Source organism: Schistocerca cancellata, chromosome 3 (genome assembly GCF_023864275.1).
Source record: "Schistocerca cancellata isolate TAMUIC-IGC-003103 chromosome 3, iqSchCanc2.1, whole genome shotgun sequence".
In the NCBI taxonomy this organism is placed as follows: Eukaryota; Metazoa; Arthropoda; class Insecta; order Orthoptera; family Acrididae; genus Schistocerca; species Schistocerca cancellata.
In genome coordinates, this window is record NC_064628.1 from 675,543,952 (window position 1) to 675,560,863 (window position 16,912).

The 16,912-nt window shown below is 36.5% G+C and overlaps 1 protein-coding gene across 1 annotated transcript in view; it reads left to right on the forward strand.

Moving 5' to 3' along the window:
- The window catches only part of LOC126176497 (uncharacterized), a 686,449-nt gene that overhangs the window by 658,325 nt on the left and 11,212 nt on the right, over positions 1-16,912 (forward strand). Inside the window, exon 32 of the mRNA XM_049923651.1 lies at positions 5,655-5,712. Coding sequence (XP_049779608.1) covers positions 5,655-5,712 — 58 coding nt within the window. The remainder of the gene's footprint in view (positions 1-5,654; positions 5,713-16,912) is intronic.

The window sequence follows — 16,912 nt, forward strand, 5'->3', positions numbered from 1 at the left end:
CTCGATAACTTTAGCAAACACCGATGGCATAGAAATAGGTCTAAAATTGTCAACATTATCAATGTCTCCCTTTTTATAAAGTGGCTTCACTATCGAGTACTTTAATCGGTCAGGAAACCGACCACTCCTAAAGGAAAAGTTACAGATATGGCTAAGTACTGTGTTAACATACATAGAACAATACTTCAGTATTCTGCTAGATACCCTGTCATATCCATGAGAGTTCTTGGTCTTTAGTGATTTAATTATTAACTCAATCTCCCTCTTGTCAGTATCATGGAGGAGCATTTCAGGTAACAGTCTCGGAACACTTTTTTCTAAGAGCACTATGTGATTCCTTGTTGGGACTAGGTTTCTATTTAGTTCACCTGCTATATTCAGAAAGTGATTATTAAATACTGTACATATACGCGACTTATCAGTACGGACATTCCCACTATGCACTGATTCTATATCCTCGACCTGTCTCTGCAGACCAGCCACTTCCTTTACGACTGACCATATGGTTTTAATTTTATCCTGAGACTTAGCTATTCTATCTGCATACCACATACTTTTTGCCTTCCTAATAACGTTTTTAAGCACCGTACAATACTGTTTGTAATGGGATGCTGCATTTAGATTTTGCCTGTTTCTAATGTTTTGATATAATTGCCTCTTTGTTCTACAAGATATTCTTATTCCTCTAGCCAGCCACCCAGGCTGTCTGTTTGTGCTACTACCCTATTTTGAACATTCTAACGGAAAGCAACTTTCAAAGAGCACAAGAAAAGTCTTGAGAAAAGCATTATATTTATCATCTACTGTATCAGCGCAATAAACATCTTGCCACTCTTGTTCCTTGATAAGGTTTACAAAGGTATCTACAGAAACTGGATCAGCTTTTCTAAACCATTGATAACTATATTTAACATGTGTTGTAGCACAAAAATCTTTTATAGTTAAAATTTGTGCATCATGATCTGAAAGGCCATTCACCTTTTTGCTAACAGAATGCCCTTCTAGTAATGACAATTATTATACCCTTATCTACTTTTTCCCATATGGCCTGCAAGCTCTACAAACCATCATTCTAGATAGTGCTTGATGTCATCAGTCCACAAAAGTTGGCTGATGCCGTTGGCCGGCTTAAAATAAGGAACTCAGCATCAGATGAGAGGAATAACTGAGATCCTCATAATGTAATTGGATAGATAAAAAAATCTGCTCATCAACCTGTGACAGGAAAATTTAAAGACATTGTAATTTGGAAGCTGGCACTATAATATGTCCTTGGTTCTCACCACCCACCCCCACAATTTACATTTATTTCTTTGGTCCCGGCACTTCTTCTCAGTAACTATTCCTTTCTTCACTCCCTTTTATTTTCTGGCCTGTCTGTCGTCTCCCCTCCTCCTCCCCCTCTCCCCACCTCTAAACACATACAGTATGGTTAGCTTTCTACATCTACATCTACATGGATACTCTGCAAATCACATTTAAGTGCCTAGGAGAGGGTTGATCAAACCACCTTCACAGTTCTCTATTATTCCAATCCCGTATAGCGTGCGGAAAGAATGAACACCTATATCTTTCTGTACGAGCTCTGATTTCCCTTATTTTATCATGGTGATCATTCCTCCCTATGTAGGTCGGTGTCAACAAAATATTTTCACTTTCGTAGGAGAAAGTTGGTGATTAAAATTTCATGAGATGATTCCGTCGCAATGAAAAACGCCTTTCTTTCAATGATTCCCAGCCCAAATCCTGTATCATTTCTGTGATACTCTCTCCCTTATTTTGCGATAATACAAAATGCGCTGCCATTCTTTGAACTTTTTCGATGTACTCCGTCAGTTATATCTGGTAAGGATTCCACACCACGCAGCAGTATTCTAAAAGAGGTCGGACATGTGTAGTGTAGGCAGTCACCTTACATCTGTTACATTTTCTAAGTGTCCTGCCAATAAAACGCAGTCTTTGGTTAGCCTTCCCCACAACATTTTCTATGTGTTCCTTCCAATTTAAGTTATTCGTAATTCTAATACCTAGGTATTTAGTTGAATTTACGGCTTTTAGTTTAGACTTATTTATTGTGTAACCGAAGTTTAACGAATTCCTTTTAGCACTCATGTGGATGACCTCACGTTTTTCCTTATTTAGGGTCAACTGCCACATTTCACACCATTCAGATAACTTTTCTAAATCATTTTGTGGTTTGTTTTGATCTTCTGATGACTTTATTAGCTGACAAATGACAGCATCATCTGCAAACAACCTAAGATGGCTGCTCAGATTGTCTCTCAAATCGTTTATATAGATAAGGAATAGCAAAGGGCCTATAACACTACCTTGGGGAACGCCAGAAATCACTTCTGTTTTACTCAATGACTTCCCATCAATTACTACGTTACTCATTTTGGCAGCTGTTCTCAATTCGAATTCTGGAATACGTACTTCGTATTTTTTTGTGAAGGCATTTCGGAAGGCTGTGTTTAGTAACTCTGCTTTGGCAGCACTGTCTTTGATAGTACCTCCATTGCTATAGTGCAGGGAAGGCATTGATTGTTTCTTGCCGCTAACATACTTCACATATAACCAGAATCTCTTTGGATTTTCCACTCTTAATAACTTGTGCATGGATGTTTTGTCAGTAATCTCTGTGCTGCATATTGTCCAATGTTTCACCTTTAAGCTCTCAGGTTTTCAAATATCATCTGGTGCAATCCCCCAACAATCAGTCTTTCCTTATCCCCTGACATGAGGTCCTGGGCAATGTTTCTGAACTCTCCCTATTTCCTAAATCTCACCAATCCTTGGCCTTCACCCCTCTTTCCTGTTCAGCTCTTATACCAGGAGGAAGATCCACTGTTTCTGAAAGCTTGCAAATTTCAATATCATTTCATGTGTGTTTTCTCCTCCCGCTGCTTTGTGAGTAGATTTTTTTTTATCTATCCATGTTAGTTATATTTTTAAAAAATTTTCATTGATATCCTTACAAGTGTGATTGTAGGTATCTTTCTCAGCATTTTTGATTGAAATATTGGTGATTGTTTTCAAAATGCTGCTAAATCAGAAAAAACTAGATTTTGTATTTTTGTTATTACTGCTATGTAAAACACCTGGACCATTTTTTACTGGTATATTAATTCTCACCAGTACCATATTTCCCAAACTGACCACTATTATGCTTGTCACACCAGCCAAAGATTGTAAGAAGATGAACTTTGATATGTCTCACAGCTGCTACTTTTTGATTCATGACAGTAACTTTCTTATGACAATACAAATTAAATTTGTAGTGTACGAGAATACAAAATGAATTAACTGAGTTACAAAATGGAATAAAATTTGACATTACCCATAATTATGCAAGCGATAGGAATTAGTGCCAGTGCCAACAGTTATACATGGCACTGCAATATGCTGAGTGCCATGTCTCGTATGAAGTCTCTTCTCATGGCAGAAGGGTGTCATATTGAGAACTTGTATTTTAACTTTGTTGTGCAGTATACTACATTATTATACAGACTATGGGACTGACATGCCACCTGCCTAAATTGAAATTATTTAGGTAAAGCAATGTGACAAACAGCTGCATGAAGATTCACTGTGGCCCCAGCACATTGCAACTCTTACTTTTGGGAATACCCTCATACATTTTTCCCAACAATGATTGTATGTGATCCCTATATGAAAGGTGATCACACAAAAATATGACTTTTTAGACAAATTTTTACTTAAAAACAGTGTAGTTTAAAGCAGGCTGTTGCAGCTCAAGTGCTCATATGTGGTTCTTCCTGCTGTAGTATGAGGAGGAGGCCAAGGTGCCCCTGTGCGATGTGGGGCATCATGGGAACAACCTGTTTAAGGGGGCATCGTTTTTTCTTGGGTTGTCTGATATAATGTAAACTTTTGATTCTTTACGCCAGTTTTGTGTTTCATCATTTATGTTGGCAGTCAAGTTAAATATGTTTATCTCTCTCTCTCTCTCTCTCTCTCTCTCTTTTTTTTTTTTTTTTGCACATACTCCTATTTGTTGAGATCTTTTTCGGGGAGTTTCCAAAAGGTTTTTCCATAGGTGACAAGACAGGGATGTGTACAGTTGATGCTGTAAATATTCAGTACTGAGCTTGCAGTGCTACAGGTGGGTTGGCAGTGAATTGCTGCCTTTTGTAATCATGTATCAGCAAGATGATGAGTGGAGAGGTTTATTCCTGGCAGAGATTTTGTGTGTAGTTCAATAATTTTCTGTTTCTTCAGAAATTTTTGTTGGTTATGGAAATATATTTTGATTTATTATGTGAAACAGTAGTACACAGCTGTAAATTTCAAATTTTGAAATTGTATTACTGCCAAACTGTCCTCAGAACCTTTATAAACGTTTTTCTTCTCATTCAACATGTTAGCAAACAGCAGATATGTATTAGTTTAGAAAATATAATTCAAGGTAAATTTTTTCAGCGGTGTTACCATCTGCTCTAAGTGCAAAGCTATGCTCGTAACAGCATTTCTTGTATTAAAATTCATCTTTACATTTAATCAACTCTTCTGTATTCTTTTGATATCACTTTACTGTATCACTTGCAGCAAGTGTTGTGTAGGTATTAAGTGTTGTGAGCTTATACAGTAGAGTGCATTGTTAACACACGTGAGCAGATTGAACATAATGTAGTAACTTACATTAGGAGGCATGAAGATGAAAGAAAAGAATGGGTATCCAATCCAAAGCTATAGTTGTTGTACCATTATTGCATTTCATACTTACTAAGAAAACATTTGGTTAAATTTTACCGTGTGAATTTAATCTATGTGCTCAGTCACACCTCTAGTTTTTACAATACTTCTCTGCTGTAAATGTCTAGGGACTGTGTTTCAGACCCTAGCTTTTTGTAGGATTAAGTCTGCTTTGATATTGCCAAAAGTACAGAGGATTACCCAGTTTCATTTATGTAAGAAGTTGGAATGGAAGCTCTGAAGAAGCTATTTTCAAAACAATACTAGTGAACAGGTGTATCTTACCTAAATTCAGTGACTGTACTGCTTAGTGGCAGTTAAGTCAGTGTGTCTGGGTGCTTTGTTTTCAAATATTTTACAGTGCTCTGGTGCCTCTGATCAGCCAGTCTTTCCTTCTGGATTTATTCTAGATTTTTACAGCTTTTTCATATAATTATACATTGTAAAGCAGTTCATGAAGTTCTTCCTATACATGCCTCTGCATTTATCCTGCATGAAATTAGTGCAAGGTGTTTAATTTGTAACTCAGTATCTATTAACATGACTGCCTTCATTGTGAAGTAGATTAAAGTATCCCCAAATTTGTCCTTATCTTGATTTTTCTTGTTATACTGTGTAACTTATGACATGTGACATGCCCAATAAGTACTTAGTGACATAACCTAAATAAGTAGTATCATAGGTAACTGTGTCGGCCACCTTTTACTGCGATGACACTTTAAACTCTTTTAGTTATCATATTACAAATTTTCATGCCGTTACTCTTGTGCTAGATCACAATTCTTCTGTAATATATGCTACCGTTATCCCCCATCATTCATAACATTATAGCCAAGATGTTGTTAAAAGGAAATAATAATTTGTAAATTACCAGTTGTCAGTTTTCAGAATTGATGAACTCCTTATCTAAATGTCTGCCTGTTTCTTATGAATAACAGGTGGTTGCTTCTTCTCTTGGACCCGCAAGATACTTGCGATTAACAAAAAAATCTCTAGGTACTAACTTTATATATACTGTTTTTTGCTTTTATTTTATATTCATTTTTTGCATAGGTTAATTTGTGACCTCTGTGATATTCACAGTGAAAAATTTGAAGTGAGAGTGAAAACAAGACACTAAAAATTATTAGTGACAGAAGTCAGTGGATACTTTCTGACCTTTGGCAAAGAAACTTGTGAAGTAGGGATGACATAGTTTGCTGTTCCTCGTAATCAGTATACCAAACAGTGGGCCTCACTCAAAAGAAATAATAAAATTCAGTTGCTATCAAAAGACACCTGCTGGCAAAATAAGTAATTAATGCAAGATAAGATCCATTCAGTTGAAAATAAAATAGTAATAAAAAAGAAAATTAAGATCAAAACATGTTTTATGTAAGAAGAGGATATATTATTAGAACAGCAGAGAAAGTAATCTGTGAAAGAGAATGAAGAAACCAAATGCTAAGAGGACATTTACATTCAGTGTAATATCTTCCTTAAAAAAACCCAGATGAATGGGAATTATGTTTTATGATTATAGTACAGTCACATACAAATGAGATTCACAATGTAATATTACTACCAGCAGGATGATGATCAAAAAAATATTTGTTCCTGTTATGTATCAGATATGCATGGTAACAACAGTTAAGTTTTTGAGCTAGGCCATGCAGTATATTTACTCCAGCATATTTTAGGCATTTGATACTACCTTTGATTTACAGCATCTCATTACTGGTGTACTGATCGATACTATAACATGAATTTAACCCTAAGTTTCACAGTGTTCATTGACTGCTCCCAATGTGACCCAATTCTGGAAAATGTTATTAAGCAGAACTGAAATTATTTGGGCTAATACAATATGTGTGGGCCTAAATATAATTAATTATGTGGACAATGTTCAATCCATATATCCTTTGTATCACCACTATGCAATAACTGTCCAGTTTTCGAAGTGTACTGTTTCAGAATGGTCACTTGCTTCTGTAGAAATATTTTTATATAGCTGTGAGAGTTTCCTCTACTGTCAAACTTTTCTTCACATTTGTTTGCTGTGCTTCATTCAGAATGCTCAGCTGTTGACAGAACTTTCTTCTCACAATCATTTTGCTATAAATTCTTCATAGTTTACGTGTTCTGAAAGCGGGTTTCACCAAGTTGTGTAACAGTGAACAACTATCCAGCCTGATGTTTGTAGTTATGATGTGCAGTGATTCACTGTCTTGTTTGTTTTTGCAACCATTATGTAATTCTTTGTTTGTTAATGCTAAGCATTTCCACATTGTGTCCCTGCATATTTTAGTGCTGTCATGTGACCTGTCCTTGATTGTGAACATGAATAAATATTTGTTATAAATAGCTTGTTTCTGGATGTTCTTCAAACAGCAGTATTTGTCCTTCTCAAATTATTACTGCTTACTGCTGTGCCCTGGTATAAGTCTTCTCAGCAAAAAATGTAAAGTCTTTGAGTGAAACCATTTCCTTAATTTAAACGATGGAAACTCCAGGTAGGAATGTCAAAAATGTAGTAAAAGACAGATTGCTTCTTGCTGTAAAGAAGACACATCATGTTGCAGACAGGCACATTAAAAAAAAAAAAACACTTATATAAAGCTTTCAGCCACACACTTCATCAGTGAGAGACAGACATGCACCATTCACACAGACAAGCAAGCACACCTCAGGCGCACACAACCAACTACTCCAGCATCTTGGCCCAGACATATGCTTGCTTGTGTGCTTGCTTGCTTGTGTACTTGCTTGCTTTTTTTTGTGTGTGTGTGTGTGTGTGTGTGTGTGTGTGTGTGTGTGTGTGTGTGTGTGTGTGTTACTGATGAAGGCTGTGGCCAAAAGCTTTATGTAAGTGTCTTTTAATAGTGCCTGTCTGCAGCTTGACATGGCTTCTTTATGGTAAGTAGCAATCTGTCTTTTCCTGTATTATTGCCTTTAATTTAACATTTATGAGAAACGGCCGTTTGCATACATATGTTGTATCATCCAAAAGGGAAATAAATATCCGTGAAACATCTATACAAATAGGTGTTATATTTGAAAATAGTGGTAGAGTGTATCAGATATGTTTTGAATTTGATATAGTGTATCACAGTTGTATCTTCAACTTAAGATTGTTTCACAAAATAAATTTGTTTTGTGTTTGCAGTTGTACTGAATTTGAAACTAAATTTATATATTTCAAACTTGTTAATTTGTGAGTAAATGTCAAAATTCTCTAATGGTTCATTTAAAATTTTATATAAAACGATAAATGTAACATGTTACAACATTTTGTATGGCATTGGTGACTGTAATATCCTGTAGAGGTCAAACCTCTATAGTCAGAGGCGCTTTCTTTATTTTATCTGTTGGACATCTTTCCTCATGAAAATGTAGGCTCAGTTAGTTTTTCAGTTCACCAGCATCTGTTTGAAATAAAAAAGTACTCTCATTGTGATGAAAGAACATGTCAAGTGATAATGGTGTATCCACTGGCAGATACATGAAATAACAGTAAACTATATTCAATCAGACATCATCGTACCTGCTGAATATCAGGGAGGTCAATGAGTTAAGAAAGATATGTTCAAGCTGCATGTAATGGGAAAACCGTTGCTACAAAATGTACATCTGTAGATACTGTCACTAATAAGCATGCTTGCTTTCCAACAGTCCTTTGAGTTAAATAGTAATAGATAAATAAGCTATTAGTTTGATATGTTGCTCAACATAGCCGATGTGCACTTAGTTTTGTAACTGTAAGTAATAATTCTCATAAGAGTGTTCCATCCAACAATTTTCTTGAGTTCCTTATGTTGTATGCTTCATATCAAGTATTTGCGTTGCATGTTTCCACATTCTGTAGTGTCTTGTATTTTGATGATGTTAATATCCTCACAATTTTATTTTTAGTGTTGATTCCACAAAAAGCAAATACATCAATGTTAGGATTAAGCATTGCTGAACACTAGGCATTTGCTAATGGATATTAGTATCATCAACATTACAAAGGAAGAAAATTTTGGCTCAGTTTTCTCAATTCTATGTATTCATTTATTTAAAAAAAAGTATATATGCTCAGTTGCCATTTTCCACTCTTAAATTAAATTGTATGATGTTATATTGATTAGTATTCATTATTATTGATGTTTAGAGAGTAAAATTATTTTGTCAAGTTAACATTTTTATTGTAACTTCACTGTTTCACTCAGTGCAAACATTTGTATCAACCTGTTTGCAGTTTCTGAAGAATATCACAGTATGATTTGAGAATGTTAACCAACTCATATCATTAAACCATGCGTAATAAAAGGTGTCATTGGCTTTAAAACTCTTCCATCTCTCAAGGATACAAATACAGTTTGAGAAAAAGAAAGGGAAGTAGAAATAATAATTCTGAATCAGAAATGTTACATTACATTTACCCGTAATTGATTTGGTCAATTTTCTTCATTGGAGAGGGTAAACAATTCTCGAAGAATATGCTATTATTTGTATATTAACCAAGCAACATTAAGATGGTTTAGTTTTTTATTATACATAACGGTGGTATCATTTTACTTTTATTGTTAATATTTTGTCAATACTTGCATCAGCAGTTGACTGCACTAGACGAAGATACAATAATATTTTGTTACATTACAACAGTGAGGGGAATCTGACAGTATTATGAAAAGGATAGATAGTTACTCACCATTTAGTGGAGATGCTGAGTTGCAGATAGGTTCAACAAAAAGACTGTGAAACAAGCAAGCATTCAACCAAGGAGACCTTCATCAGAATTGGACAAAACACACACACACACACACACACACACACACACACACACACACACTTCAAATGCAACTCACATATGCATGACCACAGTCTCTGGTTTCCTCGCCTACCCCTTGCTCATTAATGTACTGCATCATTGCCACAGTCATCTTGAACAATTCTGAATGTCAGATAGGATTTCTCCTTTCATCTATTCTTGTCTCCTCCTCTTGTATGATTTTCCCCTTCGCCACCATTTCCACAATATTGCTTTCAGTCAGTTTATGAACTTCATCGTGTGCTGTCCACTCTGTGGCACCCTTTGAATCAATATCCTCACAGCCTGAGACATTTTTGATCAAAAAATCTATATCATCATTTCATTGTTTAGTTTCAGTTTCACATATGGATTCAAAGTTAAAATGTCCACCTTAGTAGCATAAAAGAATTTTTGAAGACCTTACAAGTGACACATTAAGATTTCCTTCTTGCGTTTTGGCCAACCACCTTGTGGCATATAGCAAGTCAATCCTCTTCACAATAGTTACACAGTCTTCATTATTATCAGTCACTGACATCAATTAACTAAGAAGACGGTGATGATACATCTTCTCTAGCATTTAAAGTTTGTCCTGGTCTATCGGCTAACAAAGAATAATCTCATTTGTTGTTAAAAATAATGCTTTGTTATCTACATCCTCAAGTTTGTCACCGGCAGGTTGTGAAGGTGCGATGTTCAGAAGCAACAGAGCTTTGCTTGGTAAATTGTTGTCTTTCAAATATTTCTCTGCTGTTGTTGTTGTGGTCTTTAGTCCCGAGACTGGTTCGATGCACCCTCCGTGCAACTCTATCCTGTGCAAGCTGCTTCATCTCCCAGTATGTACTGCAGCCTACATCCTTCTGAATCTGCTTAGTGTATTCATCTCTTGGTCTTCCTCTATGATTTTACCCTCCACGCTGCCTTCCAATACTAAATTGGTGATCCCTTGATGCCTCAGAACATGTCCTACCAACCAGTCCTTACTTCTAGTCAAGTTGTGCCACAAGCTCCTCTTCTCCCCGATTCTATTCAATACCTCCTCATTAGTTATGTGATCTACCTATCTAATTTTCAGCATTCTTTTGTAGCACCACATTTTGAAAGCTTCTATTCTCTTCTTGTCCAAATTATTTATCGTCCATGTTTCACTTCCATACATGGCTACACTCCATACAAATACTTTCAGAAACGATTTCCTGTCACTTAAATCTATACTTGATGTTAACAAATTTCTCTTCTTCAGAAACACTTTCCTTGCCACTGCCGGTCTACATTTTATATCCTCTTTACTTCAACCATCATCAGTTATTTTGCTCCCCAAATAGCAAAACTCCTTTACTACTTTACGTGTCTCATTTCCTAATCTAATTCCCTCAGCATCACCAGACTTAATTTGACTACATTCCATTATCATCATGTTCGTTGATGTTCATCTTATATCCTCCTTTCAAGACACTGTCCATTCCGTTCAACTACTCTTCCAAGTCCTTTGCTGTCTCTGACAGAATTACAATGTCATCAGCGAACCTCAAAGTTTTTATTTCTTCTCCATGGATTTTAATACTTACTCCGAATTTTTCTTTTGTTTCCTTTACTGCTTGCTCAATATACAGATTGAATAACATTGGGGAGACACCAGAAAATTCTTGGGAAATGTAGGAAGACCTATAGAAGATTATTCAATATTATGTGTTTACACAATTGCCAAACACGGGAAACAGCCACATTCAACAAATAGCTGAAGAATACACACAAAACTAATTTTAGGAAACTCGGATTGCCACACAGAAATTCATTGGAAGAATCCTCAGGAGGTGAAGTCCACTCATGAACAAGATAGCTTAGAAGTGTGCCAACCACAAATAACATTGTTTGGTACCATTCTGTTGTTGGTTTAAAATTCTGAGACCACTTCTATTCCTTCATTATTGCTTCAGCTAACAGCGATAAGCTGTGTTTTATACATCCAAGGGAGCAGCAGTAATATAAAATAAACACTGAGCCAGGTGAGAAAAAATTTTCTATCCATGCAAGAAAATTACCCAGATTCTGAGCTAGCAGCACAGCCCCTTAATAAGGCAGTTCCCTATGAGATAATTATTAATGAATAAGTGTTTGATGGGGATATGATGCAACTGCACTGTTTAATGCTTTGAATGTGTCATTATTGTGCAGTAGCAATTGTACATGGCAACACAGTGATACAGTGAAAGTTTATTTTATTATTGTTCAATAAATCAATGATTTAGCTCATATAAGTTTCATCCATCATTGTTGATTAAACTAGGATTGAACTGTGATTTTGCTCATACGTGTTTACCTGGTAACATAAAAAGAGCTGTCGTTTACATGTATATAAAGTGTAACACATAACCGCTTGTGTTACGAAAATTGGCGCATCCACTCAAGGGTTAGCAAGTGCAACTTCATGAAGATACCCATCAAACTCCAGTGGCCGACATTACAAGACCGGTGTTGTGTATCATGGTCTGGTTTACTTGTCAAATACTGACAGTTCTAGGAATGTACAGTGTCAGCCAACATATTATTTCCTCTTATGTATATCTCATTGAAAGGCCATGAAGCTGAAATTAGAAAGGCTCAAAATTATATGGAGACTTACCCAGTAGTCATTTGTGCTGCACATTGTTCATAAATGTAACAGGTAAGGGAGCAGTGACAGTGGTACATGATGTACGTACCCTCCCTCACACACGTAAGTTGTCCTTTTGGTTTTAGATATAGGAAAAACTGCAAAAGGTGTTATGCTGTATGTGGGGCAAACCAGTGGAATAGTAAAGGTGAAGTGCATGAAATTTAATCATCACTTCTGACTAAAAAAGCCAAATATGTCATGTTACCAAACACTACCTGGAGTGTAATCATCAAATGAGATAACACAAAGCAGTAGCATGTTGTAGGATCAAATTTTCTGGGACGATGCTGTTAAGCAGACAACTGAAATAAGTAAGTTGGAAAACTTTGTTAATAGAGTGGTAGTTTTAGTTTAGGCTAGGCTTTGGATCTGGCACTCTGATGTTAAGATTTCGGTAGTAACTCATCTGTCACAGCCCGGCAACACAGATATGGTGTACGTTTCACTGAGCAGTGGTGTGGAAATACAAAAACAAATGTGCACCAAAGATTATTGTAGACACTATAAATAGAGGAACAAAACTAATAATACATCAAATTGGCTTGTTGAGTAAATAAGAACATCTAAAGTAACTGGTAGGAGCACTAGAACAAGATGTAGAAAAACTTACTGTAATTTATATCCATTAAACATGAATTAAGTTGTGAACTGATTAAGTAATCCCCTTGCCAAAGTCCCTACTGTCTGATGTTTTATGTCAGTATGTAAGTAATGAAAATTAAACAATTGAAACTCCAGGTTGGAATATAAGTAATATTAGGAAATAGATAGATTGCTACTCACTGTACAGATAACTCATTGAGTTGCAGACAGGCACAATGAAAAGTCTGTTACATGTTATAGCTTTTGACCAAAATCTTCTTCAGCAAAGAAAACACACAGTCACACAAGCAAACACACCTCATGCACACATGATCACTACCACCTGTGCACTGCCTGTAGTAGCAGTCGTGTGCTTGCTTGTGTGAATGTTTGTGTGTTTTCTTTGCTGAAGAAGGCTTTGGCTGAAAGCTATAATATGTAACAGTCTTTCCATTGTGTGTGTCTGTAACTCAGTGGGTCATCTTTACAGTGAGCAGCAATGTATCCATTTCCAAGTATTATTAATGAAAATTAATTTCTGTTCTGTGTATGGATTTCGTTTAGAAACTTGTGACATCATCTGTATATCTATGAATGTATAAGGGCTTAGATTTAAAAAAACACTGGATGGTGAAATGAATGAAACAGTTTTTTTGAAGGTACACATCTGTGAAATAAAATTCTGCTGTTGGTTATCATTCAGTACCACGACTGCCCCACTCCCATGCTTCGTAACATGTTTGGCGTGATGTCTACGAGGTGGTCACAATTTAGTTGCCCAAACCTGCCCCTCCTGACATTATCCAATGTGTCAGAAAAGTTTGTGAGATGAGACACTGGATGTTTCAGCGGGTCCCAAGTGTGCTCAGTCAGTTCATGTTGGCAGATACTGCTGACCATTCTGTTAGGTTGCTTGCTGCCTCCTGGAACAAGGTGCTCAAAACGTGGATGAGATATGCCCATGCATTATCCTATCAACAGAAACACACTTTGCTGAAATGTTGATTATAGGGTTGGACAATGGACTGGAGGATACTGTTCCAATACTGCACGGTCCTCCAATTACTTTTTATAGCATGGATATATCCCTACATTCCTAAAAGTGACTGTCACTGCTCTCCTCTTTGCACCCAAAGAGACGGTATGCTGGTCTGTTGCATTCATGTTGGGGTAGCTACAATCCAGGATTTGTAATAATGGTGAACTGGTGGTGTCACCATCTACTACCAGGCAGATCTTTTTTGAATGTTCAGAGCTCATTGCTGTGGTGTATTCCAGTTCAGTTGCTAACTTCCCACACTCATAATCCTTCTTGTTGTAATGAAACCCATGATATAAGTTTGAAATGACATTTAAAAGCATGTTTGCAGGCTGAAAAGGGTACACAAGCACCATTATTGTGTTCACAGTTGGAGACATAGTCAGCTCTACTGATGTGACACAACAATAAAGCTTCACTTTTACCTCGATTACACAGGTGGCTGTACCTAATGATTCCTGTGGTAAAAGATCATTGAGAAAGAGGTTAAAAGTAAATAAAATAACAAAAAAAACATATTTACTTCTTTTTGAACAGTTGATAGATCACCACCAGTTCTATGATTAAATCTTGACAGTTGACTGCCCTTCAGTTCCATTCTGCTCTCGGTAAAACTCAAATCACAACACATCTCTTGTAATTTCTCATATTGTTAGGATGCAAGTAACTGCATTATGAGAAACATATAAATGAGGCATCTTCAGTAGTGTTTAACACTAAAATTATTTGCATTCCTTTCTGCCTTGAACCTTGACATTTTCTTGTGGGATATTTGATGGATGATGTTATTTATAGTTGCTAAATGCAAAATAAAGTTCCAGATCTACAGTGTTGTTACCTTTCATTTAAGTATTTACAGGACTTAGTAACAATAAGTTGGTATGATGTAAAAGAGTTACATTCTGATATCAAACTAAGTAATCGTTGCTGTCATGTACACTTGTTAGTAATTGAATTGGAGAAGCTGCAATTTTGGGAGGAGAGCATTCTTCCTGCTCCTGTGAATGGAACTTCCCAATGTGTCATGGGATCATGTTAGACAGTGTACTATCCATTGTAAAGATTGTTGAGTGCACCAGTTGTTGGGTACAGAAGGTACTGTTTCGTTGCATAACTCTTTTTCATCACATGTCGCTGGGCACAGGAACTCTGCCATTGGATGCACAGAGCATGAAAAGAGGTCACTCATACTGATGAGACATGGCTCACATGGAGTTTGTCAAATTAAACACCTTTCAGCTGTCTAGTTTCCAAACTCATTTTATTTGGCTACCAGTTTGTGATTTACTATGCCATCATCAGGCATAGCGACCAATACGTAGGAAGATTCCACCTTGGTTTTGATCAAACCAATCTACATGTTGGTCAGGGGCCTGAAGATGGCATAATAAATCGCTGAAACTGGTAGCCAAATAAAATGACTTTGGAAACTGAGATGGCTGAAAGGTGTTTTAAGTTGATATCCTCTACTGAACAGCTGAGTCCCGCAACCATCTCTGAAAAGATGGGCATACAAAGATGGTTCACACTGGTTGCACTGTTTGGAACATTGTAGGAATTTGAGAATGATGTGAGGTGAAATATCTCACACTCTAAAATGCAGGTCCTGGATACATTCATGTGTGGCAGATGTTTACGAGGGATGTAATGTGACGCCTCATATGTATGCCATTCTCTATCACTGGCAACTTGAGAATGAACATGCAGTGTGACTGTGTGTATTTTATATTTATCCCTCCTCCCCCTTTCCCCTTCCCCAAGCAGCCAATGTGTACCACCAACAACACTAATTTCAGGAAAGCTCCAAAGGCATACAGGCCTTTCTGTGATGTCTTTTATTACCTGACCTCAGTGTTGTAGACATATTTTAGGATGCCGCCAAGCGAGATATGTATGCATAGGTGCCATCTCCATGCAATCTTGTGATTTTTAGTTTCCAGTTAAGTAGTTTAGGTCAGGATGGCTCTCCAATGCTTTTGATGTGGAATCAGGGCCATAATGCACTCTACTAAATATTTTGTGAACTTTTAACACAATCATAATTTGTGTGAAAGTATTGAAGTACCACATTCAAGGCATTGGGATCACATGTTAAGAAAAGCAGTTTTCATGTTCATAGCAGGATAACAGTGCCAGGCCTAATATTTGGAATGAAATTCATGCCTGTGAAATAGTAGGGAAAGTTATTGACTTGATTAGCAGTTTTTCAGAGGCTTTGGTGACAATATTGATGGAAACAGTTCTATGTCAGTGAAGAGAATCTGAAATCGTTGTGTCCTTGCCTTCCATCCTTTCTTTTCTTTTCAAAGAGAAAAAGACAAACTGATTATTTGGGAATGACTGACAAATTATTTGTATTATCATCAATGACAAAATTTAGGTTCTAAGAGTCACAGAGGAGTCCAAATAGTCCTGAAATAATTCCAGTGGAGGAGGAGGAGAAGGAGGGAGATTACAATTAACATTTTATATATAATGACCTCATTGAACATGAACTGTCATTATTGCACAACATATGGTGTTGTCCCAAAATCAGTTGGGTAACCATTTTTTGTGCCTCTCTCTGAGATTCAAGTTGAATTTTAAAACAGTTCCAGAGATGGGATTTTCAACTGAGGAATGATAATGTGAAGTAGTGAAGTGAGAAATTTGTCTCCTACAAGGAAACATGAACTAGCACATGACATGGTTGTGTGTTTACCATGATTTAATACAAACTGATGTGAATTACCTGTCTTAGGAGTGTAATGGTGTCCAAATATGAGCATTAACTTTTTGTGTAGCCACTTAGCGATCCAGCTACCAGTGTTTTAAGGGCTTTGCTATGTGGCTATTTCAGATGCTCTTCTTCAGTTCTTTGTCTTGAAAAGAAAGATTTTCACAGTCTCCTGCTGGAACTTCCTTTTTGTTCAGAAAGCTGACTAACACTGCTATAAAACTCTTTGTTAACCTTCATACTATTTATATTAATTGCAAGTCATTATAGATATTATTAAGAATAAAGTAAAACAATTTGTTCTGGTATGTTCTTTTACATCATGAACAGTGTGTGTGTGTGTGTGTGTGTGTGTGTGTGTGTGTGTGTGTGTGGTGGGAGGGGGTCGGTAAATTGTGTGTATAAACACAAATCTATAATCTATTAACT